The sequence below is a fragment of the Podarcis pityusensis genome (genome assembly GCF_964106645.2).
Source record: "Podarcis pityusensis genome assembly, chromosome: 5".
Taxonomy (NCBI): domain Eukaryota; kingdom Metazoa; phylum Chordata; class Lepidosauria; order Squamata; family Lacertidae; genus Podarcis; species Podarcis pityusensis.
Window position 1 is genome coordinate 3,487,043 of NC_138032.1, and position 26,161 is coordinate 3,513,203.

At 47.3% G+C, this 26,161-nt stretch overlaps 1 protein-coding gene across 3 annotated transcripts in view; it reads left to right on the plus strand.

Annotated features, from left to right (window-relative positions):
- Nucleotides 1-1,151: 1,151 nt before the first annotated feature.
- PCYT1A (phosphate cytidylyltransferase 1A, choline) overlaps nucleotides 1,152-26,161 on the plus strand; it is a 40,171-nt gene continuing 15,161 nt past the window's right edge. Inside the window, exons 1-5 of one of the 3 annotated variants that reach the window (XM_081007513.1) lie at nucleotides 1,152-1,335; nucleotides 3,350-3,483; nucleotides 3,684-3,753; nucleotides 4,506-4,569; nucleotides 23,541-23,693. In XM_081007513.1, coding sequence (XP_080863639.1) covers nucleotides 1,211-1,335; nucleotides 3,350-3,483; nucleotides 3,684-3,753; nucleotides 4,506-4,569; nucleotides 23,541-23,693 — 546 coding nt within the window. In that variant the 5' untranslated portion in view covers nucleotides 1,152-1,210. Of the gene's footprint in view, nucleotides 1,336-3,349; nucleotides 3,484-3,683; nucleotides 3,754-4,505; nucleotides 4,570-7,806; nucleotides 8,148-12,867; nucleotides 12,974-23,540; nucleotides 23,694-26,161 lie in introns of those variants that run through there. The other 2 variants (XM_081007511.1, XM_081007512.1) reach the window with 2 other exon arrangements.

Below are 26,161 nucleotides of genomic sequence, written 5' to 3' on the forward strand. Positions count from 1 at the left end.
CCCTCGCTCTCCTCTCAAGGCTCCTCAGCAATTCACAGGCCATGCCAGGCTGCCCATCTCATCCGGGTCCTTCGGCAGCACAGCCACAGTACGGCCTAGCGGGAGCGGCGGTGACGGGCAGAGGGGAGGCCCCAGGCAGAGACGCTCAGTTTGGCAGCCGCGAGGAGGATGGTGGCGGAAGGGCCCGAGGCTCCCGCCAGTCCCAGCGGTGAGGGGCTACCGGGGGCCAAGGCTGGTGAGAGGAGGCCGGAGGGGGGTGGGCCGGGCAGCCAAGCAACACAGTTGGAGCCTCCCTCCTTCCTGGCTGGCAGGGAGGGAGGGAGAGGAGCTGCTTCCTTTGATACCCGGGAAATTTAAGGGACATCCATCAATAAGGGACAGCAGCGGGACACAGCGCTGGGATAAGGGACTGTTCCTCCAAATAAGGGACGCTTGACAGCTATGGGGGGGACCGGGGCGAGACGGGAATAGTTCCATTTAAAAATCGGAAGTCGCACGGCTCTGAAGTTTTTTATATCTATGATGCAAAGGTCAGAGGAGTCTTCTGTTAGAGATATGCCGAAGTGTCTTGGCGAGGCACTTCTCTGCTCCCATAATAAAACCAGAGCCCTGCTTTCTGCATAGAGGTGGCTAAAAGTCCCTCGTCCACACTTTCTCCATGGCTTTTTAAAGAAGTTCCACTCCAGGGGCTGCTCTATTGCTTTCTAGCTCTGTGGTGCCGGAAGCGGAAGTGGCGTGGCGTCAAGGTTCACCGTAGAGCTGACCGTATCTCTGCGGCGCCAGGAGCGGATATAGGTCGTCGTCGAGGCCCCTCTAGGAATTTCTTTGGATCTCTGAGGCTCAGAAAACGGAAATCCGCCAAGATCCCTCTAGGAATTTCTTTGGAGTTCTGCGGCGCCAGAAGCGGATATGGGTCGTCGTCGAGACTCTTCTAGGAATTTATTTGGCTCTCTGCTGCTCCGTAAACGGAAATGCGCCAAGACCTCTCTAGGAATTTCTTTGGAGCTCTGCGCCGCCAGAACTGGAACTAGGCCGTCGTTGAGACCTCTCTAGCCGTTTATTTGGATCTCTTCTGCTCCGAAAACAGATATGGGCCGCCGCCAAGACCCCTCTAGGAATTTCCTTGGCTCTCTGCGGCGCCGGAAGCGGAAATGGGCCGTCGTCAAGGCGACGCGCTCCGGCTTCTCCCCAGCGGGCGGCGGGAGTTGCCATGGAGGAGTCTCCGGCGCAGACCCCGTCGTCTCCCCGGGAGGCGACTCCGCGGCGCAGTCCCAGGCCCCACAGCGGCTCGGGTCCGGCCCGCACCTACAGCCTGCGGCCCGCCTTCCAGCACAAGTCAGTGGCCGGGAGGGGGAGGGGCCGGCAAAAACGAAGCAGACACGCCCCTCCCCCCCATAGGGGGAAATGGGCCCCTTCGCTCCCTTATTCGCTCCCCCCCCCCGCCCTGCAGGGAGCTCAAGGCGGCGAGGCGGGGCTTGCTGGGTCCAACATCTGGAGCCCACCAGGTTCTCCATCCCTCTTTGGAGGCCGGCAGGCATCACTCTTCCAGGGGCTATAAATCCCCCTCGATCCCTTTACAGTGGTACCTCGGTTCTCTTTTTTAAAAAAAAAAAAATATTTATTAAAGTTTCAAAAGAAGAAAAATCACATTAATAAAAAATTAACAATAAAAAAGAAAAATACAAAGTAGAAAAAAGAAAAAACAGTTAAAAACAATTCCATCTTTTCATCACTTCTTTTACATTTACTTGTTTCCCGGACCTCCTCATACCTCCCTCTTTTGTATTCCAATTCAATTTGTTAATCCAACAATTCCTTTCCCTCATTTTTAATCCTAATCTTTAATCTTGATATATTATAACTTTAAATTTTTACATATTAAAAACCAATTTTTCCATATTCTTTTGTACCTGTACAGCTAGAAACCACTTAACTTCAATGGTACCTCGGTTCTCAAACGCCTTGGCACTCAAACAATTTGGAACGCAAACACGGAAGGAAGTGTTCCAGTCTGCAAACTTTTTTCAGAAGCCAAACGTGCTCCAATTTGAGTGTTAACCTGAGGTCTTTCTGGTTTTGCTATGTATTTTGCATTTTGCAGGGATACGGGTGGCGCTGTGGGTTAAACCACAGAGCCTAGGACTTGCTGATCAGAATGTCGGCGGTTCAAATCCCCATGACGGGGTGAGCTCCTGTTGCTCAGTCCCTGCTCCTGCCAGCCTAGCAGTTCGAAAGCACCTCAAAGTGCAAGTAGATAAATAGGTACCGCTCTGGCAGGAAGGTTAACGGCGTTATCGTGCACTGTTCTGGTCCGCCAGAGGCGGCTTAGTCCTGCTGGCCACATGACCCGGAACCTGTATGGCTCCTTCAGCCAATAAAACGAGATGAGCGCTGCAACCCCAGAGTCGGCCACGACTGGACCTAATGGTCAGGGGTCCCTTTACCTTTACCTTGCTTTTTTGTTTTGTTTTGTTACTGTGTAGCTCAGCTACTGATTGATTGATTGATTGATTGATTGTGCGACTGCAGTACATTGTTTTTTGCTTTCATTTTATGGATCAGTGGTCTCGCTAAACAGTAAAATTCATGTTAAATGGCTGTTTTAGGGGTTGTTTTTAAAGGTCTGGAACGGATTAATCCATTTTGCATTACTTTCTGTGGGAAAGTGCACCTTGCTATTGGAATTGACTTCCGGAACGGATTAAGTTTGAGAACCAAGGTACCACTGTATTTTCAAGAACTTTCAGATCCTTTCTTATGTTGACTTGAAGCTGGCATACATTTAGTTCCCAGTCACTGAACTACTGAGCATCAGCACATATCCTGCATCCTAAGCCTTCCAGCCATGACCTGATACTTACCGTATTTTTTGCTCTATAAGACTCACTTTTTCCCTCCTAAAAAGTAAGGGGAAATGTGTGTGCGTCTTATGGAGCGAATGCAGGCTGCGCAGCTATCCCAGAAGCCAGAACAGCAAGAGGGACCGCTGCTTTCGCTGCGCAGCGATCCCTCTTGCTGTTCTGGCTTCTGAAAATTGGGTGCGTCTTATGGTTTGGTGTATCTTATAGAGCGAAAAATATGGTAGTTGTTTTCCCATGTGCTGGGTGTCTGTTCATTTGTTGTATAGGAATGCCATCAGTCAAGGCCCTTCTTCACACCTGTATTCTCAGGTGGTACAGCCCCTGAAGGCTTAAACCATATGAAGATGTAAACTGAGTGTGACTCATCCTCTCAAAGATGTGCGCCTTGGGAGTTGTCCCGAATCAGACATCCCAGACTCCAGTTACTTGTTATACTGGTGGAGAGGAGATATAACTGTAAGCACTGTTATGCCATTCTTTCCTATTAGATTCCGCCCTTCTACGGTGAAAGATTGTATCCATGAGGTGTTAAAAGAGGAGCTGGCCAGTGTGCAGTACAGCCCTGAAGAGATCCCACAGCTCACCAAATCCTTATCAGAGACGATCCTGGAAAAGTTAAAAGGTAAGAGCATGTGCCAAGAGTAATTGCCTTTTTCTTCCTATATCTTCCTGCCCAACTCACCCACCCTTTCTCTCTCTTGGGCACACCCACCCACCCTTGCTGATGTTCTTCCATCTGGCCAAACGTATGGTGTGACAATATACAGCTGTGAAATCTTTCAATTTTCCCCAATCCTTTTTCTTCCCCATCTTTCTTTCTAGAGAAAGGTTTTCACCGATATAAAATGGTGGTGCAAGTGGTGATCGGAGAACAGAGAGGCGAAGGAGTTAAGTAAGTTAGGCTTCCCTCCCTTCCCACCAAATCATTCACATTTCTTAATATTTTGCACTGTGGGTTGTTGTTGTTGTTGTTGTTGTGTGTGTGTGTATGCCTTTGTAAATTGTGAAATCTGAGGGTTCATATTTATCCCGAGCATTCTACAATTGACAAATTTACACAATTCCTCTGGGGACTTAATGTATTCTGACTTGCACAGCACACCCCCAACATTCAGAGCAAATGAAACACCTTTGTAGTGATAGCATGTTTGGTGTGGGTAACTCTCCCTTCCTTCACTTCACCTGGAGGGCTTCCATGCCTGTTCTCACTTTTTTTGTCTCCAGATGGTGGTTCTGGGTTTCACCACCACAGAGCTGGAGGCATTGGGTTGCCTGCAAAACAGCTTCCACTCACACAACTGAACTGTCCCTCTCCACCCCCTGCATGCCCCTCAAATCTATTCTGAGGGATCCCGCAGCCCTCCAGAGTAAATTTTGTAGGCATGCAAGGGGGTGGAGAGGGAAGAGAAATTCCATTGCAGAAGCAAATTTGTTCCGCAAGCCCAATGACTTCATTATGTTCAACCAAACTGTCCTCTTCTTGTTTGGGATCAACCTTTCTATCCCTGTTGGTCCCCTCCCCGGGGGGGATTTTGGGGAAGCATTTTCAGCGTATCAAGGGAATGAACAGTCTCGAAATGCGGCTGATTATCACCAACTGATGTTTTTCTTTGTCAATGGACGGTTCATCATTTGTTTCTTCAGCATGGCTGCACGGTGCTTCTGGGATTCAGACACAGACAACTACGCTCAGGATATTTTCATGAATGTAAGTGACTTGCTGCTTTTGCCATGCATCACCCATAGAAGGCTGCTTAAAAACCGTGTGTCCTGATGTTCTCATGTGTAAAACCTACAAAAATTGCAGAAGAAAATTTCCATCATGCTTGTTACTGCACCAGATTCCCAAAGTCATGAATTTGTTTGCCTCTGAGGTTGTTTTCGCTCACGGAGGTGTTCTCCTTGTCATTTCTGCAGGACACCCTCTTCTGTGTGGTGGTTGCCTTTGGCTGTTTCTTCTACTGACGCTGGTGAAAAGTTCAAAGAAGATCACTGTTTCAAATATATTTTTGAGGATGGACACTCCTGTTTACAAAATACATTTTCTACTTGATGCTTTTATGATGGATTTCTGCTGCTGCTTTGTACATAGCTAGAGTTTTCTGCACAAGCCCCACTGAAAAAAAATGAGATACTTCTCTTACACAGCTCCTGTTCCTTTCAACAAGGTTTGTACTGGAGAATTTCCTGCCAACTTCAACCCTATATTTACTTGCAACATTTTCTCTGCGATTGGTGGCTAATGAGACCCATCTGGTTACAACCATTACAAACAATTGAAATTTCTGGTTGCAGATTCATTGAGTCTGCTGCGAATGCTAAACTCGTGCTGCATCCCAGTCTATTTGAATGAATATGTTAAAATCTCACTGAGAATTGTATAAATGCACTCTATAGTTTTACCGTGGAATTCTGCTCCTAAATTTGTCCTGAAAATCCTTCTCTTTTCACAACTTCTGTTTACATTCTCATTCCACACCTTCGCTTCTTCCACAAGGAACAAATTTTAAGAAACACCACGTTCCCTAGGTCAGGCTTCCACAGATTTTGTTGGTAGTTTTCCTAACTGTTTGGCTCAGCACACTTGTAGGAGAAGGCTATGGCAGACCAACCCTCTACCTACCCATAAGGAGAAGGCTATTTATGACATTTGTCATGCTGTGTCTCTGCAAAGTACACGTAAATAATATTTAGAATTGGGGCTGTCACTTGAATTATGAAATCTTAATCTATTAATTTATTGAATCTGCAGATAGGTGTAATATGTATTAGTACATACACACACAGTTGTGAAGCAGGCTTGTGCTGCAGACACCATTCTGGTGAGAGAAAAGGAAGGCGCCTCATTAGCTTTGGTTTTAGATTGAAAACAATGCTACTTCTCCTTAATCTGCTGCCTGGTTGAGGCCCGTTTTGTCGTTAAATCAGAAGGTTATATAATTAAGACTGAAATCCTATGAGAACCACAGAGGTTTCCTTGGAGTAAGCCATGTTGAACTCTGTGAGACTTACGTCTGAGTAGACACTCATAGGAGTGCACTGTAAATTCTGCAGCCCAACTTAGAAACTACATGATACTTTTTACGCACCCAAAGAGCTTTGTATCCATGCTTAGCAGCCCTTACAACACCCCTGTAAGGTAGGCTTGTCTACTTTATTGACACCTTTCTAACAGCAGCACGGTCTCCAGGTATCTGTAAGTGCTGATCTCTATGCAGGACAAAAAAGGCATAGCAGCAGGGCAGACCACTTATCCCTGGTCAGGTGGCAACTCTTCTGTAACGTAGTCCAGGATCAAGGGGACTGAAAGGTAACGCAGGTGATCTAGCATGCCTGGGTGTGTGGTTAATGTCGGCTTTGAACCAGGGAATGCCCAGCGTCCAAACTTAGCCGCCGTACCACACCAGCTTCTGTACCGGCCAAGTACGGCAGCCTTCCCCAGTCAGGCTTCCTCCAGGAGTTTTGGACTACAATTCCCAGCATGCAGAGGTTGACTGAGGCTGATGGGAGTTGTAGTAGGAAACCACCAGCAGGGCACCAGGTTGGGGAAGGATGCCAGAGGGTCACGCGCCTCTTTACAGGCATTGATCTGTCAGGAGCTCATGGTGGCGTACGTGGTCCTTCCTGCTTCCCCACCTTATCCTCACAAAAACCTTAAGAGGTCAGTTAGATCGAAAGTTGGTGATTGCTCCAAGGGCACCAGCTCAGTGCTTCATAGCAGAAGGTGTTTAAACCCGGGTCTCTCTGTTCCCAAGCCCCACACACGACTCTGCGTCATATGTCTCCTTTTGCATACTTTTACCCTGCCTTTTGCACAACGGCTCCACCCCAGCTTGCAGTGAACACATACAACCAAGAATAAAATAAGACAATAAAAACAGCAGGGGGCAGCATAAAGCTAGCTGGAAAAGCATGACCAGGAAAGAGAGGTTTCTTGCCATGAAAATGTCTCCATGTGACAGCTAGCAGGAATCCTGGACCCTTAAAAGCAGGCCAGCATAAGAGGCCATCCATTCCAGCTCCCTGCAGCATGATACATGGCACAAATGGAAGTGAGACGCACTTTAAAATCCCTAATATATCAAAAGATCTGCCCAGGGCGGTGCTGAAACTACTGGATTTGCAGGGTTCATTTGGTCCTCGGTAACTGACAAGGCAAGAGGTGTGTTAAGTCATCTTTGGATAAAAGCATTCTAGAGAAACGACGATCTCACACTATCAACAGTTCAGAATTTATCTTGGCTGCTGCTGTGTATGAAGTGGCCGTTCGTGCACGTGCATTTAATACCCATGAGATCACAAGATGCAGCTGCCTCTTCTGAGATTTAACTCCTAGAGACCGTGCAGAGGGAGATGCAGCCTGAAGAACGACCATTTTCTGCCAACAGAATTTGCCTTTCAAAACCACAAAAAAAACCTTTTAAAAATCCCATGTTCAAACAGAAAGAACAATTTAACAGCCCAGGTATTAAACACGGGGCAATCCCCGATAAATAGGAGCAGTTGGCGTGTATCCCAGGGCCATACTTTCGAGTCGAGCTTCCACCTGGTTCTTTAATGCCCGGATTGTACTTGAGAACATTAAAAGAGGTGCTTATTCGGTGTCAGACCTCCGGAACCAAGGCTACAAGTCTGCAGAATCGTTCGCAGCCTTGCAAGCTTCCATTATTTTAATCGAAAGACGCCAAGGACCGAGCCTAAAAAAACAAAGAAAAGGCTATTTCTCAGGGTTCTTCGTATAAGCAGAGCTGCTCCCTAGGACTTGTGCAATGGGCCTCCAAACCAGTAGGGGGAAGGTAGCCAAGGGCCCTGAAGCAGCTACTTCTGCAGCTCACTTCAATGTAGCAGGAAATGTCTTGGTCCGCAAGTGAGCAATGTCACCCCCTTGTGGTCTGCAAAGGGGGTGCAGCGCCAGGAAGTGGGAGGCCGCAGCATGCTTGGCCCCTCCTCCCGCTTCCTCTGTTCCCCTCCGCTTGCTCTTCCGCACCGTGGCCCCCCCTCCACCCTCCGGCCATGGCAGACAAGCCCCTCAAGCACAGCAAGAAGTCCAAGCGGTGCCTGCTGTGCGAGGCGCCGTTCTCTGGGGCCGCGGAGGGGGACCTGTGCCCCAGGTGCTCCCTGACCCCCCTGGCCCCCGTGCACACGGCAGAGCCCGGCATGGAGAGCCGGTGGCGAGACACCAGGGCCCCTTCCCCTGCGGGGAGCTGCGGCTCCGGGGACGACACGCAGGGCCAGGAGCAAGAGGAGGACAAGGAGGAGTCAGGACAGCAGCTCTTGGCCGAGTGGGTAAGTCCCAAGTCTCTCTTGTTTTACTTTGCTTCTGTTTTAATTTAATTTCTACTTTTGTTTTTTGAGACCTCCAATCTCAGCCGTGTTGGAGCGGCTTATTAAGAAGGGGGTTGCCTCTGAACACGTACAGAGTGCCGTTACCTCTCCCCAAAAATATGGCGAGAAATTGGGAGAGTCGTGGATTTCATTAAGAGCCCACCCCCTGATTGAATCAGACCCTCCAAGTGCCCCCATTTCCCAAGGGCAGTTCCGGATTTACAGCAGCTATCCCGGTTTCTGATCTGATCCCAGATTGTCCCGCTTTTCCTTAGGATTGCCCTATTTTCTTTTGAGAAATGTTGGAAGGGTATGGAGTTATGCAACCCCCAAGCCAAGGAGATAAGTAACTACAGCTTTAGAAGGCACTGGAAGGCAACAGGAATTTTTAAATGTTTTGTTTTTATATACTGTATTTTTTGCTCTATAAGACTCACTTTTTCCCTCCTAAAAAGTAAGGGGAAATGTGTGTGTGTCTTATGGAGCGAATGCAGGCTGCGCAGCGATCCCAGAAGCCAGAACAGCAAGAGGGATTGCTGCTTTCACTGCGCAGCGATCCCTCTTGCTGTTCTGGCTTCTGAGATTCAGAATATTTTTTTTCTTGTTTTCCTCCTCCAAAAACTAGGTGCCTCTTGTGGTCTGGTGCGTCTTATAGAGCGAAAAATACGGTATGTTGGAAGCTGCCCAGAGTGACTGGGGCAAGATGGGCATGGGTCAGATGGGCAGGGGAATAACGATGATGATGGTGGATTTGGATGCCCCTATTTTCATCAGAGAAATGTTGTCGGGTATGTTAGATCATTGGCAATTCACCCATTGCAAGCATGTCCTAAGTGTTAGGCCTGGATTCTATTGAAAAAGCATTCAGGCTCTGTAAGATCCAAATCTCCCTTTTTCCAGGACAGTTGTGAACTGCCTGAGATCTACAAATAAAGGGCAGAATGCAGAAATAATTTTCATACATTAGCTGGAGCTGTTTGGTGGAGCTGTTTTGCTGAATCAATTGAGTCCCGTTTGCCAAAGGGCCACGACTCTCCGGTGGAGCCCATGGTGCATGTGAAAGGTCCCAGGGTCAGGTCCTTTCCCCCACCGATTAAAAATGATCCCTGTAAGCAGGTAGTGGAGGACCTCTCTCTCTACCTGAAGCCCTGAAGATCTGCTAGCAGTCAGAGAAGACACCAGCACAGGGTAAGATGTACAAAACAGACTGACCTGCTATGAAGCATAGACATTTAAGTAGATCTGTATCTCTGTCACGCATTAACCAAGGGTATGCGATAGAGCCATTTAGCCAGATTTTTATTATTACCTTAACTTGGGTAGTATGTTCTGTTCCTCTGGAGTACAGCTGCCGATCCACTTTAAGGCTAACTCTTTTTTATATTAATAAGTTTGTAAGAATTGCCTTAGGGACACGGGTGGCGCTGTGGGTTAAACCACAGAGCCTAGGACTTGCCGATTGGAAGGTCGGTGGTTCGAATCCCCGCGGTGGGGTGAGCTCCCGTTGCTCGGTCCCTGCTCCTGCCAAACTAGCAGTTCGAAAGCACACCAGTGCAAGTAGATAAATAGGTTTCGCTCCGGCGGGAAGGTAAATGGCGTTTCTGTGTGCTGCTCTGGTTTGCCAGAAGCGGCTTAGTCATGCTGGCCACATGACCCGGGAGCTGTATGCCGGCTCCCTCGGCCAATATAGCGAGATGAGCACCGCAACCCCAGAGTCGTCCGTGACTGGACCTAATGGTCAGGGGTCTCTTTACTTTTAAGAATTGCCTTAGCGTGCAGAAGCTGTGGTTTTTTAGCGAGCTCAAGCTCTTGGAAGGGTTGCCGCAGTTGCTAAGGCTGTTATTTAAGCTCCATGCACCTAAACCAGAGCATTAAGTTCCATTGAACTTGGTGGGATTTGCTTCTGAGCCGAGTTGCATAGATAGGGGCTGTGGTGTAAACAGACCCAGGGGCACATTTACTATGAAACTACGGACGCTTCAGCTTTAGACTCCCTAATCCCAGAGGGGCCCCAGAATCGACTTCAGTCCACATTGCTTAAGTTTTTTGGTGTCTAGTAAACGTACGACTCAAACTGATTTATTTTTTGTTGTATATATTTCAACAACCCCAAAGTTTGCGAGTTAGCAGCACAGGTGTTGTAAAGGTGTGGTGATCTGCCGTGGAACAACCCTATGGAAGAAGATAACAGTGGTTACACAAACATCATTGCCGGTTGCAAAGGGAGCCCCATGACAGCCTCAGGGCCCCCAAAATGTAGGTCCACCACAGAACAGATCACAACCAAAGTAGAGTTGAGGATGGTGCATTTCAAAGTAAGAGGAATAGGGAACATCCTGTAAATCAGCAGGAGGGTTGGTGAGCCTAGGTAGCAACACAGGGGGACTGTTAATGGAATCCTACATTTTAGTACCTCTATGCTTCTCTTTGCCTTTTGTCTCATACCTTTTTGGGAGATAGGAAGTTGTACGGTGCCATATACATAGGCACTTTCAGAAATATGAAATGATTATCTGGTTCAGAGACTGACAGTGCAGTCCTATCCCCATCTACTTGGAAATAAATCTCATTGAATGTAATGGGGCCTATTTGTTTACTGTACAGTGGTACCTCGGGTTACAGAGGCTTCAGGTTACAGACTCCGCTAACCCAGAAATAGTGCTTCAGGTCAAGAACTTTGCTTCAGGATGAGAACAGAAATCGTGCTCCGGCGGTGCGGCGGCAGCAGGAGGCCCCATTAGCTAAAGTGGTGCTTCAGGTTAAGAACAGTTTCAGGTTAAGAACAGACCTCCGGAACAAATTAAGTACTTAACCCGAGGTACCACTGTATTTTCAGACCATTACCCTCTCCCAAAGTGGCTCACATCAGGGGGACATAGGCTGCATACACATGATACCTTAAAAGCACATTTTGCCCCTCAAAGAATTCTGGGCATTGTAGTTTCTGGAAGGCTACTGGGCATGGTAACTTTGGAAGGGGTAAACTACAGAGCCCAGATTTCTCTGAGGGGGAAAGTGTGTTTCAAATGTACTTTAAGCATAGAGTGTGTACACAGCAAAAGAGACCTTGCCTTCAGGCTTGAAAACTTAAACAAGAGTGATATAAGGGAAGCAGAGGACAGGAAAAAGGTAGAGAAGGGAAATCAAGGCTAAAACCCATTCTGAGAACATGTGTATAGCATTGCACTGTACTGTACTGTAAGTTACAAATTAAGAAGACACTTCCTCAATTTTTCCTTCCGTCAGAAATTAACCAGATGTCCCTAGGCAAATTTACTTAAAATGTATAGCCTGCCACGCCTCTGGTATTCAGTGGAGGTAGCATTAGATTTAAAAACTGCATCCCCATGACTGCAAAGTGGAAACTGAACAATGCTATGCATTGTTAGCATTGCACAATGAAAGATCACTACAGTACTGTATTGTAACAACAACGCACTGATATCTTAATATTATGCAGTTCATCTCAAGCGCATGGCTTTTAACCACAGTGGCACAATGCAATATTTGTTTTAGGAGAATGTTTAATTATGCACTGCTGTGCTGCTACGGTTTCGAAAAGCTAGGCAAACAGCAGCATATTACTGTAGGACTCTGTAATGCAAAGTATGGCCAGCATCCCCAAAATCCTCCAATGAAGAGCGGTATAGAAATTTAATAAATAAATAAATAAATGAAAAGGGTGCCCAGAAGGGTCTCACCACACAAACACAGAGGTAAAACTACAGTCCCAGAATTCTTTGAGGTGTGGGGGGGGGGGGGATGTGCTTTAAAGGCATGTGTGTACTCAGCCCTAAAATATGAGAGAATGGGATGGGGGCTGAATGCTAAGACTAAGCTTTGGCCAGGTGGCAAGGTTTATTTGCGGCACCTACAACATCCCTTTATTATTAATAATATCATTACTATTTATTGACTTTGTTAGTCGCCTTTTATATTGCCTAAGGCAGCCCAAAGTGGCTTACGAGCACATGTGTATGCCTACAGATCATAGAGTCGGAAGGGACCCTGAGGGTCATCTAGCCCAAACCGCTAGGGTCATAGGAGGAATCTTTTTGCCCAATTCTGGGCTCGAACCCTTGGATTAAGAGTCCCGTGGTCTGCTGACTGGGCTATCAAGGCAAAACATGGGGGAGAGGGAGGGAGAACAGGCCCAAGCCCCCGCCAAGCACAAGGCCGCAAAGGGTCTGTCGCTTTCCAAGTGGGACTGGGCGTGGATTGCTGTCCGTAGGGCGTAGGAGGCTCTTCATCTCAAGAGTCGTGGGTTCGAGACCCGCATTGGACAAAATATGGCGGGGGTGGGGTTGGACTAGATCAGGCACCCCCAAACACAGCTGTCAACTTTTCCCTTTTCTTGCGAGGAATCCTATTCGGAATAAGGGAATCTCCCTTTTAAAAAGGGAAAAGTTGACAGCTATGCCCTCAAACTGGCCCCCTCCCCAAGTTTTGGGACTACAACTCCCATCATCCCTAGCTAACAGGACCCGTAGTCAGGGATGTTGGAAATTCTAGCCCCAAAACATCTGGAGGGCCGAGTTTGGGGGTGCCTGGACTAGACGACCCCCGGGGGACCCTTCCGACTCTATCATGCTATATTATGGTTCTATTTCTCCCATCCCCGGAACCTTCCGCGTCTGGGTGGCGGTTTCCGGGAGGAGCAGCAGAGAGAAGCGGACCGTTTCGGCCGGTCCGTCGCCGGGAGGGTCCGGCCGGAAACACTTCCGGCTCGGCCCCGTTGGCGCTGCGCGAAGGGGAGCCGGAGAGCGGAGACCGAGGGAGGCAGGCGGGTAGGTCGGGGCCGCGCCGGTAAGGGCCGGGGGTCATGGCATTGAGGAGGGGGCTTGTGTGAGTGCTTGGCCCGGGCGAGGCCCCTCTGACTCCCTCCTGGAGGGGAAAAGGGGGGCCCTAAATCCCTTCCCCCCCCCCCCATAGAGAGGGTGGCCTCCCCAGCCTGGTGATGCCTCTCGCCCGAAAGGGAAGGCGGTGGGGCTGGTTGTGGGCGGGGGAAATACAGGAGGGGAGGGGGGCGTTGCTGGGTTTTCTTGGGGGGTGCGATCCCCAAAAAAATCTGGTGCTGGAGTGACTTCAGAGCAACCCATCGCAATCTCTCGCAGCCCTAAATAGGGTTGCCAAATTTAGAAGAGCGAGAGAGGACGCTGTGACGGCCCTTCAAAGGAAATAAAGGCAGTTTATTTAACCCCTGAAGAAGAGGACGTGTCTTGGATAAAGAGGACACACGGCAGCCCCCAGCAGGAGGGTCCCTCGGGGGCTTGTGGCACATGCATGTGCGCACATGCGGATTTATAAATCTGTCTGCGCTTAGCTGCCCAGAGCTTCAGTGCATGGTATTTTGCCATGTATTGTGTTTTTGATTGTATTGTGTTTTTAATATTCTGTTGGGAGCCATCCAGAGTGGCTGGGGAAACCCAGCCAGATGGGTGGGGTATAAATAATAAATTATTATTATTATTATTATTATTTGACACACCCTTTTAAGCACAAGCGTTTGGAGAGGAGCCGAGAGACAGGTCAAAGCTGTATCGACGTGGCATTTTGCATTGAAACACGGGGCAGTCCTGTATGTACAGGATAGGCGGATGCAAGCGTCTGGTTGTAAGCATTGGCGTTGACAGGGCTTGGGACAGGGTTGCGATGCGCCTTGGGGGGGTTGAGGAGGTGCTGCTCTGCACCTTGGTGGGGACCACGACCATTATGGGAAAGTGACCCCAGGGGTCTGTGTGGGAAGGGGAGGAGGGCTAGGCAATTAGCCCTGCTTTAAGAGAATCTTGTACAAATATTGGGGGGGGGCGTAGCCAGGAGTGTGTTTTTTAAAAAAGAAATACAGACGGAATGGGAATTTTGTATGAATTTCTTTATTAAACCTATTAGGCTTTTGGCACTAGGCCTCCCAGCGACTTACATTAAATAAAAATATATGCACATAGATAATACCATAGAAAAAGGTGGGGTGTTATATAATATTTCCGGATTCCCTCAGAAGGTGATGGACTCTCCTTCATTGGAGGTTTTAAAATTGGATGGACATCAAGTGAGGATTCTTCAGCTGTGATTCCTGCATTTCAGGGGGTTGGACTAGATGACCCTCAGAGTCCCTTCCAGCTCTACAATTCTATGATTCTATGGTAACATGCAACATATGTAACATATGGTAACATGCAACATATAACATGTAACATATGGTAACATGCAACATATGCTAGCCATTAGAAATGGATATTGTGTTTGCTCAGCTTGAAGCAATGCCTTGGGGTGTGGGGGAGAGACTTATTGGAAATGCAAAAGGCTGATGGTGTTGTTTGGTGGTTAGGGGGATTCCCCCTCTCCCCAAGGAACAGCGTATTCAGCTCTGCCATGTAAATGCTTACAGATTTGGTATGTATCAGTGTCACGGTATGACATTGAAGGTTTGACAGGCATTTAGGATGAGCTGTGTGAAGTGCTTTTTGAAGGAAGGTAGTCACTGTTCAACAGGGACGCAGGTGGCGCTGTGGGTAAAACCTCAGCGCCTAGGACTTGCCAATTGTATGGTTGGCGGTTCAAATCCCCGCGGCGGGGTGAGCTCCCGTCGTTTGGTCCCAGCTCCTGCCCACCTAGCAGTTCGAAAGCACCCCCAAGTGCAAGTAGATAAATAGGTACCGCTTTATAGCGGGAAGGTAACGGCGTTTCCGTGCGCTGCACTGGTGCTGGCTCGCCAGAGCAGCTTCGTCACGCTGGCCACGTGACCCGGAAGTGTCTTCGGACAGCGCTGGCTCCCGGCCTCTCAAGCGAGATGAGCACTCAACCCCAGAGTCGGACACGACTGGCCCGTACGGGCAGGGGTACCTTTACCTTTACCTTTAGCCACTGTTCAGACTGTGAACTGCATGAGATGTTTCTTAGGTGCAGTGACTGTAGGGAGGAGGCAGCAGGATTGCAGCAGTCCCAAATAAGTTCATATCTACATCTCTATCGTGCTGCCACAATAGTAGCCCTTGTCCAAGATCTATTTTGCTGTTCTAAGTGTGGGGGTTTTTCTGCCTTGGGCTTTCTTTGCAATGGTCTCAAATTAGTTTTGTGGGGAGACCGCGATATAATTTAGATCTTGCAGCACTTATATCGACATCTTTGTGCTTCTATATCCATTGCCTTTATGAGAGCCGAACCTCTGAGGTAGCAAGAAATGATGACAAAAGGTTCTGTGGCAATAAATTTTAATGATATATTATGGCATTAGCTTTTGGGGATCAGAGTCGCCTTTATCAGATGTGTGAAGTGATAACTTCAATGGGCGGGTGAATATACTCTTGGGTTGAGAGGGAATGCATTACAGGCCAAGGCCAAAAGGCAAAGAAAATGCAAGATGGAATGGTCTGTGTGTCACATGGAAAGCCTGTGGGAGAGCGGGTTAGATATCATATGCCAGGCATGTCCAACAGGTCAATCGCGATCTGCTGGTCGATCACGTGGTGTTCCTGGTCCACCCTCTTCCTACTGCCCACACTGTCTCCTTCCAGTGTTTATTTCTTGCAACAGCTGCAGAATAGTTCAGTGAGTGCTCACCTGCTAAGTTGCTTTGCATGTTTTCCTTTCCTCACCACCTCCCACTATACAGTGGTGCCTCGCAAGACGAAATTAATTCGTTCTGCGAGTTTTTTCGTCTTGCGAGTTTTTTCGTCTTGCGAAGCACGGTTTCAATTTTTTCAAAAAAATCTTCAAAAACCTCAAAAAAGGCTACCACACCGCGTGCTATGAGTTGCTCCCTGAAGTCAAGTCGCAACTGCACCTCTTCAAGCAATGCACCCTGTATTACTGTAACGGTTTTAAGAAAAAGGAAACAAACTTGCAAGACGTTTCCGTCTTGCGAAGCAAGCCCATAGGGAAATTCGTCTCGCGAAGCAACTCAAAAAACCAAAAACTCTTTCGTCTTGCGAGTTTTTCGTCTTGTGAGGCATTCGTCTTGCGAGGTACCACTGTAATGCATAAAACATTAGCCTACACTTTTCCATTTCACCACCGCACAATCATAGAGGTAAATCTCTATGGACACAATTTTCTCTTCTAGTCCCTTGAACTGTTTCTGAAACAGCTTGTGGGAGGAAGGCATGCAGAGACGAAGCAGTTCAGCAAGTGAAGGACAAAGGCTGCTGCTGTCTCTCTTCTCCCCACCCATCTGAGTTGCTCTGGAAACTACAGGGAGAAGTGTCACCAGAGAAGCAGTGGCTCGATGACAACCACTTTGTGACTAAGAGGCATGAACCCTTCCATCCTTAGTTGCAAAATCCATTCCTGAGCCCAGGCTCTCAGAAGTAAAGTGTCTGTCCCTCATGACTCACTGTGCTGGGTCAAAGCAGAGACCTTGCAAGGCAAAGCCAGTCAGTGCCTCAGAAAAAGAAAGCAACACATTCCTGTAAAGGAGTGAGTATTCACATTGGTCTGCAACAGCAAAAAGTAGACATCTTGAGAAGAGAGAGTAACCCAGATCCAAGTCTCCTTTGTTTTTATTTTTCTTTGTTGGACTCTGCTGGCCATTGGACTGCCATTGGAGCATTCCAGCCCTATAATTATATTACCCTTGCAAATAATGTTATAGGGGGTGATGACACACACACACATCCCTACTTCCACCCCAACAGTTATGTAGTTCACCTTTCTGATTTTCTTCCATCTTTAAAGGGCTGCACCATATGTGGTGCTGCTGAAATTTGCAGCTTGGGCAATTGCATCATGGCAGTTGCAACCTGTTCCAGATGAGTAGCGCATTTAGTATCTTAAGTCACATCAGCTTCTCCTCTGGATGAAAAAAACAACCCAGAAAGGCGGTGACATGAGTTTCAAATGCAAATATATCCCCAAACTTGTGATCACAGCATAAGGTTTACATTATCAAGCACAAATCACAGCTGCAAGGAGATTATTTTTGGAGAAGAGTGACCTAAATGAATGAGCATTCCCTTTAGACCTCAAAACCTGATCGTCTTATAATTGCGCGGCTGCAGTTGCTGAATGCTCCAATTGTTTTAATTGTGACGTGGATATTGTGCTGCTTGCCACAGAATATAGCCACGCTTGGACAACTGCCAAGGAAGTATAAGGGCGTGGAGCTCGCGGTGGTCAGAACGACCTGAATTAAAAGCCTGGTTGCTTCTTTGTCTTGACTGTCCTGAAATACTTCCTGGTGTTGCAGAGGGAAGGTTTAGTTTGCTTTTGCTGTGGTTTTTGTGTTAAATAGAACACAAAGAATGGCAAGCACCTGCAGAAACCAGTTTGGAGAATCTTGCCCATTAACCATAAGATGAATGTAAATGAATAGGTTCTTTGTCTACATCAGCAAAGGAGAACCTGCAGCCCTGCAGATGCTGTTAAAACTCTTGTTATCACCTATCCCTGCCAGCATGACTACTAGTCAGGGAAAAGGAGAGACAGGGAAGGGGGATCATAGCCATTGATAGCCTTATTCCCCATGAATTTGTCTAGTCTTTTAAAGCCAGGGCAGAGGTCATCGCTGCATCTTCATATCCACATCTATAAGACCATTCTAGATGGGAGTCTCGTGTTTATTTATTTCATGTTTGAATCGTTCCACATAAAATATCCCAGAGGGATTTAACAATAAAAACAAGTTCAAGTCCAGCATAGATAGGCTGGGATGAAAATCTGCACTTAAAAGACTTAGTGAAAAAGGAAGGTCTTCAGTATGTGCCCAAAATATAATAGAGACAGGGCTTCTCTGATATGAGAGACATCGGAAGGGCTGGAGACTTTGAGGCATTCTAAACATTTGTTTATTGGGAGAGGTGCTGACATTGAGTAAGGACTTTCTTCGGTGTGATGATGTATAAAAATGTTGCTATATTATTTGTCTTTACTTGCCTTAACTATATCCAGTTCTAGGCATTTATTGGAAAAAGAAATAATCTTTCTTGCCTTGGGAATTCGTCCAGCGAACAGCTGGCAGAATGCAAGATTTGAGTGTGGATTTGCTCAGCAGGCGTGTGAGTCAGGGAAAGAAGCATTACAGTATTGGCAGCAAATCATCGTGCCTGGCACTGCTCGGGTGAGCTGATAACTTAGAAATACAGAACTACCCTGTCTCAGTCTCAGCACTGGAACTGGAAGCTCTGCAGGGCATGCAGATTTTGGGGTTTGACTCTCCTACCTCTGCAATTAGGTATTTGGATAAAGTTCACTTCTGCCCCCATGAAACCTCTCTCCAGGCAACTGCTTGTAGACATTTTCCAGAGGGTCTACTTCATCTTTCACCTCCTACTGATAAGTAGCAAGATTTTTCCACCAGGCTCCCTCTGCTTCCTTTATCTGAACCAGATCCTTTCCAACCTACTTTGCGTGAAAAGGCGAGTTATTTCCTCATTCCATTGCTTTGTTGATACTTTGCCCAGAATGCTGGATTATCAGGCATTGTTAACAGCGTGCAGTTTTTTTCTGGGTGTCAAAACCCACTCTCAGTGCAAAGACCAGCAAACTTTCACTCACTTTGAAAGTTTTGAAACCCATGGCAAGCATTCTTTAGCAATACAAGAAAACATTCCTTTGATTCCGGACCCATGGAAGGTCTGCACGGGTTCTGCTTTTCAGCCTGGAACCAGTTTCTGCCTCTTGTCTTTCAAACCTCCTGTTTCCCTCTGTTCCAAGGTGTGCAAAGCTCTGCTCTTTTCCAGATATGTTGGGCTTCACTCCAGAAGCATGGACAAAGCCCATGGGTCCCATCTAGTCTATTTACTCTTGCATCCCACTTGGTATGAAATGTTGGGGCTCTGTGGTGTACATTGGCTTTCAGCAGCTCTCCAGGGTTTCAGGTAGGAGTCCCCCCCCCCCCCGGCAGTGTTAGAAATGTATATACTGTATATAAGCTATCTAGGTGCCAAATGGCTCCTCAAACCAAGGTTACAGTCACCAAAATGGAATTTCTAGTTGGCATTTTTGGGCAAGACGGCTCTAAAGTTTTATTTTTCAAATGATGAACCTACTGTGAATCATTCTCAGTTAAACATCTGGCTAGCTCAGATGACAACCTTGAGGTAAGTTAAGAGCTCTGAGAACTTAAAGAAGAAAAGTTACAGATGGGTAGCCGTGTTGGTCTGCCATAGTCGAAATAAAAAAATTCCTTCCTGTAGCACCTTAAAGACCAACTAAGTTAGTTCTTGGTATAAGCTTTCATGTGCATGCACACTTCTTCAGATACACTGTATCTGAAGAAGTGTGCATGCACACGAAAGCTTATACCAAGAACTAACTTAGTTGGTCTTTAAGGTGCTACAGGAAGGAATTTTTTTATTAAAGAAGAAAAGTCACTTTATCTCGGGACAGTCCATATCATGGGTAGGCAAACTACGGCCTGGGGCCAGATCCGGCCCAATCGCCTTCTCAGTCCGGCCCGCAGACGGTCCGGGAATCAGCATGTTTTTACATGAGTAGAATGTGTCCTTTTATTTAAAATGTATCTCTGGGTTATTTGTGGGGGCTGCCTGGTGTTTTTACATGAATAGAATGTGTGCTTTTATTTAAAATGCATCTCTGGGTTATTTGTAGGGCATAGGAATTTGTTCATTTCCCCCCCCCCCAAAAAATATACCCCAGCCCCCCCCCCAAGGTCTGAGGGACAGTGGACCGGCCCCCTGCTGAAAAAGTTTGCTCGCCCCTGGTCCGTATATATATATATATATAGGCCTATTCCGACCTCTTTTACTTAATGGCGACTGCTCCTGCTCAGGCTGCACAGAAAAAGCATTTTGGTTCCAGAAATCCATTCTGATTGTGCAGATAAAATACAACTGATAGAATTCTACAGGGTGGGGCATTAGTGTGTGAAAACAGTCAAGATCCAATGATCCCCAGGCATGCACCTCCATAAGGTGGAGATGTCGGGTGCCATCCTGGTGCCCAAACATCTTCACTTGGTTGCAAGTAGCCAAGTAGCAGATGCTCTACCACCGAGCTATGGTCCAGTGAGGAGTGTGGCCATTTCTGGTGACCAGGCAGAGAGAGCCTGAGGTTCCCTGATCCCTGTCTCATAAAGCGAGGAATGCAGGGGGTGGTTGTGTCACAGTCCCATACACAGCACCGTAAACATGAGATCCAGCAAAAAGAAGTTGGCGTGGGTGTGAACCGGTTCCCAAGTGGTTAATGTACTGGCAAAACAAGTTAAGTGGTATACATTAAACACCTTAAAGAGAGCTGGGATGGGCCAGGCTTGTCGTTCCTGTGTTCTTGTATTTAGCCTCACAAAAAACCCTGTGTGCTGGTTTTACGAGAGACCCATTTTGGGAATATTCTAAAGACGTTTCCTCTGTAAGTTAAAGAGAAAGCGTACAAAATTTAGCAGTGCCTCAAAGGTCAGGGCGAAACCTTCTATACAAATATTCTGCTGTTGAATTGGCGTGGTTTAGTATTCAGATTTGCACCACTGTTTCAGAAATAAATATTTGAAGACATATAAATGGAAAACTGGATTTAAATCAGTTAATTGGCCTTTTTTCCACTGCTGACTTAAATAGTCAGCATGACTGTTGATATTATATTGCTTGGAGTTAAATCAATCTTGGGCTACTGCTGAAAACAGAATGCTGGGCTTAGAGGGGCGATCTGGTTCTGCAACGATCTGCATAAGATTCTTGGGCCCATTCTCCTTATGACTGAGGTTGGGAGGGTGGCACTGCCAACTTCTGCAGTCGGGCGGTTAACCCCTCTTCTGGGTTTTTAACTGAAGCTGAACTCTGATTATCAGGATGCAGCGTGTCTTGACTGATACTGGTCTGGTTCAGACGTAACACTAAGCCACTGTTTTTTAAGTTACGGTTTATTAAAGCATGACTTAGCATTACGTGTGAACTCTGCCCAGCAGCTCAACTATGGTTTGTTTATTGCCAACAAACCATGATCTGAAGCTATGATTTATTGTTGGCTTGTTTTGTTTTAACCTGCAGATCCTTGACCTTGGTTTGTTCATCCACCCCACGCAAGCCATTGTTTGATCCTGGCATAACCCATTGTTAATTCATGGTTTGTTGCATTATTTGATGTTAACCAGGCTATTGTAAGTTATGCATAGTAATGAATGCAGGATTCAAATGCCCTCAGGCAATAGGGTCACAGGGCTATTAGCCTTTCCTATCTAAAACAGTGGTGTGCCTGCATCTGTTTCTGGTTTTGCCTCTTCCCAACAGCTCACTGCAGAACTTTTGCACAAAATGAGACATGTAATGAGCAGCTCATGGTTATACGGGGCAGGGAAATTTCTGCCAACAGAATCCAGAAGGAGGAAATGGTTGCATCTCCTCATTTTGGAAGTGCTGTTAGGAGACTGAGCTAATAGCCTCCAATAGCCCTCTCCTCTGTGTGTTTGTCTAATCCTTTTTTAAAGCCATCCAGGTTGGTGGCTGTCACAGCCCCTTCTGGAGGCGAGTTCCCTAGTCTGACTATGCGCTGCATAATGAAGTACAGTGGTATCTTGGTTCTCGAACTTAATCCGTTCTGGGAGTCCTTTCGACTCCTGAAACCTTTCAAAAACCAAGGCGCGGCTTCTGATTGGCTGCAGGAGCTTCCTGCAGCCAAACAGAAGCCATGGAAGCTGCGGTGGACATTCGGCTTCTGAAAAAGGTTCGCAAACCGGAACACTTACACCGTATTTTTCGCACCATAGGACGCACCGGACAATAGGACGCACTTTGTTTTAGAGGGGGGAGAACAAGGGGAAAAAAAATTCCCCTCTCTGCCCAGCGCCCCTTCAGTGAAGCAGCAGGAGGCGCTGCACAGAGAGGGGGAGAACTTTCCCCCTCTTGTTTTCCCGCTCTAAAACAAGGTGCCGTGTAAGGTGCGTTCAGGCGGCTACCTTGGAAGCCTGGAGAGTGAGAGGGGTCGGTGTGCACTGACCCCTCTCACTCTCCAGGCTTCAGGTTCCTTTCGACCTGCTCTTTGGGGCTGGCGGGGGGAAGCCCACCACTAGCCCCAAAGAGCAGGTCAGGGAGCAGCGGAAAGGCGCAGCGGAGAGGCTCCTGCCATAGCCGCGCGTCACCTCTCCAGCCGGGAGAGGGTCGCAGGGCTATGGCTTCTTTAGCCCCGCGCGCGCTCTCCCGGCTGGGGAGGTGACGCGCGGCTATAGAGGCTCCTGCCATAGCCGCGCGTCACCTCCCCAGCCGGGAGAGGGTCGCGGGGCTATGGCATCTTCGCTCCATAGGACGCACACACATTTCCCCTTCATTTTTGAAGGGGAAAAAGTGCGTCCTATAGAGCGAAAAATACGGTATTTCCAAGTTTGCGCCCTTCGGGAGCCAATTTGTTCGGCAACTGAGCCATTCGGGAACCAAGGTACCACTGTACTTTCTTTTACCTCTCCTAAATCTTTCAACAACTAATCTTCCAACTTCTGTTCTTTATTTCTTTATTTTTTAAAAAACAATTTTCATTGGTTTTTAAACAAATAGAATAACCATTAAACACTTATCCAGCAGTATAGCTAACGATGTTTGTTTGATCCATTGTCTCTGGGCATACGGTCAACATTCAAGCAGGTTACTTAGCATAACCTCTCCACTGAGATTACTGAGCGGTTGGTGTAAGAAGGTCTTGATTTTAGCCATTCACATAGTTCAAGAAAGGGGTCCACGTTTCTTGGAAGCTGCCTCTGTCTGTTATGCCTTTAATTGTCCTCCTGTGTCTGGTGAGATGCTCAGACATTGCTGCATCCCAGATACTATTTCCCCATAACTTGGGCATTTCAGTCTGGTTCTTCCATTGCTGAGCTACCGCTAATCGTGCTGCAGTCAGCGAGAAGCCTGCTAATTCACTGTGCTCCCAATGTTCCTATGTAGAATAGAGTCTATGGAAGCCCCCAGGGAATCCTGCAACTGCAGAGGAAGCTGAAAAGGTTGTGCCATGTCGCTGGGACCTTTGGAAGAGACAGGTCCTTGGCTCATTTTGGTTAAGGTCTCTGCTTTGTATCCGTCCCGTCCCCCAACAGCTCAATCTTTTGCCCACTACTTTTAACCGAGTGCTAAAATAAGCCCTGCCACTGAGTTCTCTCTCTCCACACTTCTCTCTCTGTTCTTGCATTCCTGCTGGGTCATGGGAGAAAGACCTTCCTGGCTGCCAGCTGGTTTTTACTGCCCTCTTGTCACTATGGCAGATAAGAGGCGGCTCAGAGGAGGACTCAAAACATTCCCACCTTGACCCTCTTCCGCTAGAAAGACTGCTGGCTGTTGGCAGCTCAGACGATCTGCTCCTCTGATCAACCTGCTACACACAGAGTCCTTTTCTGGCTGCTGGTTCCCCCCCCCCCCCACACACCCTTTTTTTATTATTTTATTTTAAAAAACAACCACGCCTCATTCGCTCCCGCAGGTCTTTCCAGCTGAGCTGCCAGACGCAATTCGCGGGATGGAACCCCAGGGCTCAGCCAGGCTGAATTCCAGGAAAAGGAGAAAAGAAGGCGTGGGCCCCAACGGGGCGGCCGAAGCAGATGGCATCCCCTCCAAAATGCCACGGAACTGCTTGGTAAGTAAGAGAAAAATGGACAATTCTGGCAGGAAGTTTCTGCTTAATGTTTAACTTAATGACGCATTGCTGAGCTCCAGCCCTTTCGGAGCCAAAAGCAACCCTCCTTGGCTAACTTAATACTTACCAAGGATAGATTTTAAAGAAGGGTTTTTTAAAAATAAAAATAATAAAGCAATATCAGAGTTGTGGGCGTTGCTGTTTTGCTTCCTGCTTCTTTTAACAGCCAGGGCTCTGGATTGCACATTGTGCCAAAGCGATTCAAGGTAAAGGGACCCCTAGCCGTTAGGTCCAGTTGCAGACAACTCTGGGGTTGCGGTGCTCATCTTGCTTTATTGGCCGAGAGAGATGGCGTACAGCTTCCGGGTCATGTGGCCAGCATGACTAAGCCGCTTCTGGCGAACCAGAGCAGCGCATGGAAACGCCATTTACCTTCCCGCCGGAGCGGTACCTATTTATCTACTTGCACTTTGACGTGCCTTCGAAGTGCTAGGTGGGCAGGAGCAGGGACCAAGCAACGGGAGCTCACCCCGTCGCAGGGATTCGAACCGCCGACCTTCTGATCGGCAAGCCCTAGGCTCTATGGTTTAGACTGAGCGCCACCCGCATCCACTAGCAAGGTCTAGTGATTCTTGTTCTTGTTGTTAAGGTTTAGTCGTTTCCGATTCTTCGTGACCCCCTGGACTAGAGCACGCCAGGTGCTGCTGTCCTCCACTGCCTCCTGCAGTTTGGTCAAACTCATGTTGGTAGCTTCAAGAACACTATCCAACCATCTCGTCCTCTGTCATCCCCTTCTCCTTGTGCCCTCCATCTTGCTTAATGTTCATAATATTGCATTTGCCAATCCATTGCCCTCCAGATGCTTTGAACCGCAACTCCCGTCAGCCCCACCTTTCACGGCCACACTCACGCCAGCCTAGGCATGATATGTCCCTGCTGGCAAGGGCTGATAGGACTTGTAGTCCAAAACATCAGGATGGCACCAGGTTGGCAAAGACTGCTGTAACGTGATGGCTCCCTACTGTCCCTTCTCAAGAGAAGACTCCCTTATTCTAGCAATCATTCTCTCTAGCTGTCATCTCAGATTAGGACTTCTCAGCTGATGCCCCCGGTCACCTTCCTTCCTCATATCGGATTGCAGCGCTTTGCCCTTCTCGGCTGTCTCTCCCCTGCTCACTGGCTGCGCCTCTGACCCAAACTGGAAAGCAGGGCTGCGAAGCAGTTGTGGAGCTGGAATCTCTCCAAGTGGACTGGCCCAGTCCCAGAGGCAGCATCGTTCTTCCCCCCCCCAAAAAAAAAATGTTAATTGGTTTTCACAACATTATAAACAAACACATAAGACAAACAAACATAAATCATAGCCTTATTGAAAATTACACTTATTAACATTGTTAAGTGACTTCCTCGCTTCCCCTTGGTTGAATTTCATTGCATATCCTTTTAACGGTTTTCGAAATCACAGTTCTTATAAAATTTAACTTAAACATTAACATCCTTAAATCTTCACATTATGAAATTAAACATATTAATTCATCACTTAACATAAATAAAATCCTAAGCCAGTTAAGTATCTGCAAGCTGTTTTCAGTTAATTTAACTTAACATATTTAACTAATCCACTCTTCCTGATACTCCTCCTCCTTCTGGTCGCGGACTCTTCCGGTTAGGTCGGCTAGCTCCGAAAAATCCATCATCTTCATCTGCCATTCTTCTATCGTTGGTAATTCTTGGGTTTTCCACTTTTTAGCTAACAAAATACGAGCAGCAGTTGTGGCATACAAAAATAATTTAACATCTTTCTTGGGCAATTCCAAACCTGTTATTCCAAGAAGAAAGGCCTCTGGTTTCTTTATAAATGTATATTTCAGCATTTTTTTCAATTCATTATAAATCTTTCCCCAGAAGTCTTTCACCTTGGGGAAGGTCCACCACATACGATAAAAGGTTCCTTCCTTTTTTTACATTTCCAACATAAATTGTCATAGTTATGATATATCTTTGCTAATTTTACAGGAGTCAAATACAATCTGTACATCATTTTCATTATATTTTCCTTTAACACAGTACATGCGGTGAACTTGACCCCTTTCTTCCACAATCTTTCCCAGGCAGCATCGTTCTTAACAACTAAGTACTGCAACAAAAGGTTGCACAGGATTTGTTGCTATTCCTGAATGCCAGCCTGCTAGCCATGGCTTTAGAGAAGGGGTGGAGGTGACCAAAACAGGGCAGCAGCGGTGGCAGCAGCAACTGCCAGAGTGTAAAACCCAACTACAGGGCTGTTGTGTTGCAATTGGGCAAGGAAGGGGGTGTGAGAGGCTCTCTTGAGCATCTTTCTCCCCGCATGCTTTCTCCACAGACATCTCCTCCCTTGGGATGCAATAAGCTGTGAGGGGTTTGAGTGAGTCACTTCACTCTCGGCCTCTCAGATTCCCTGTTTTCTTTTCCAGCTTAACAATCAAGATTCC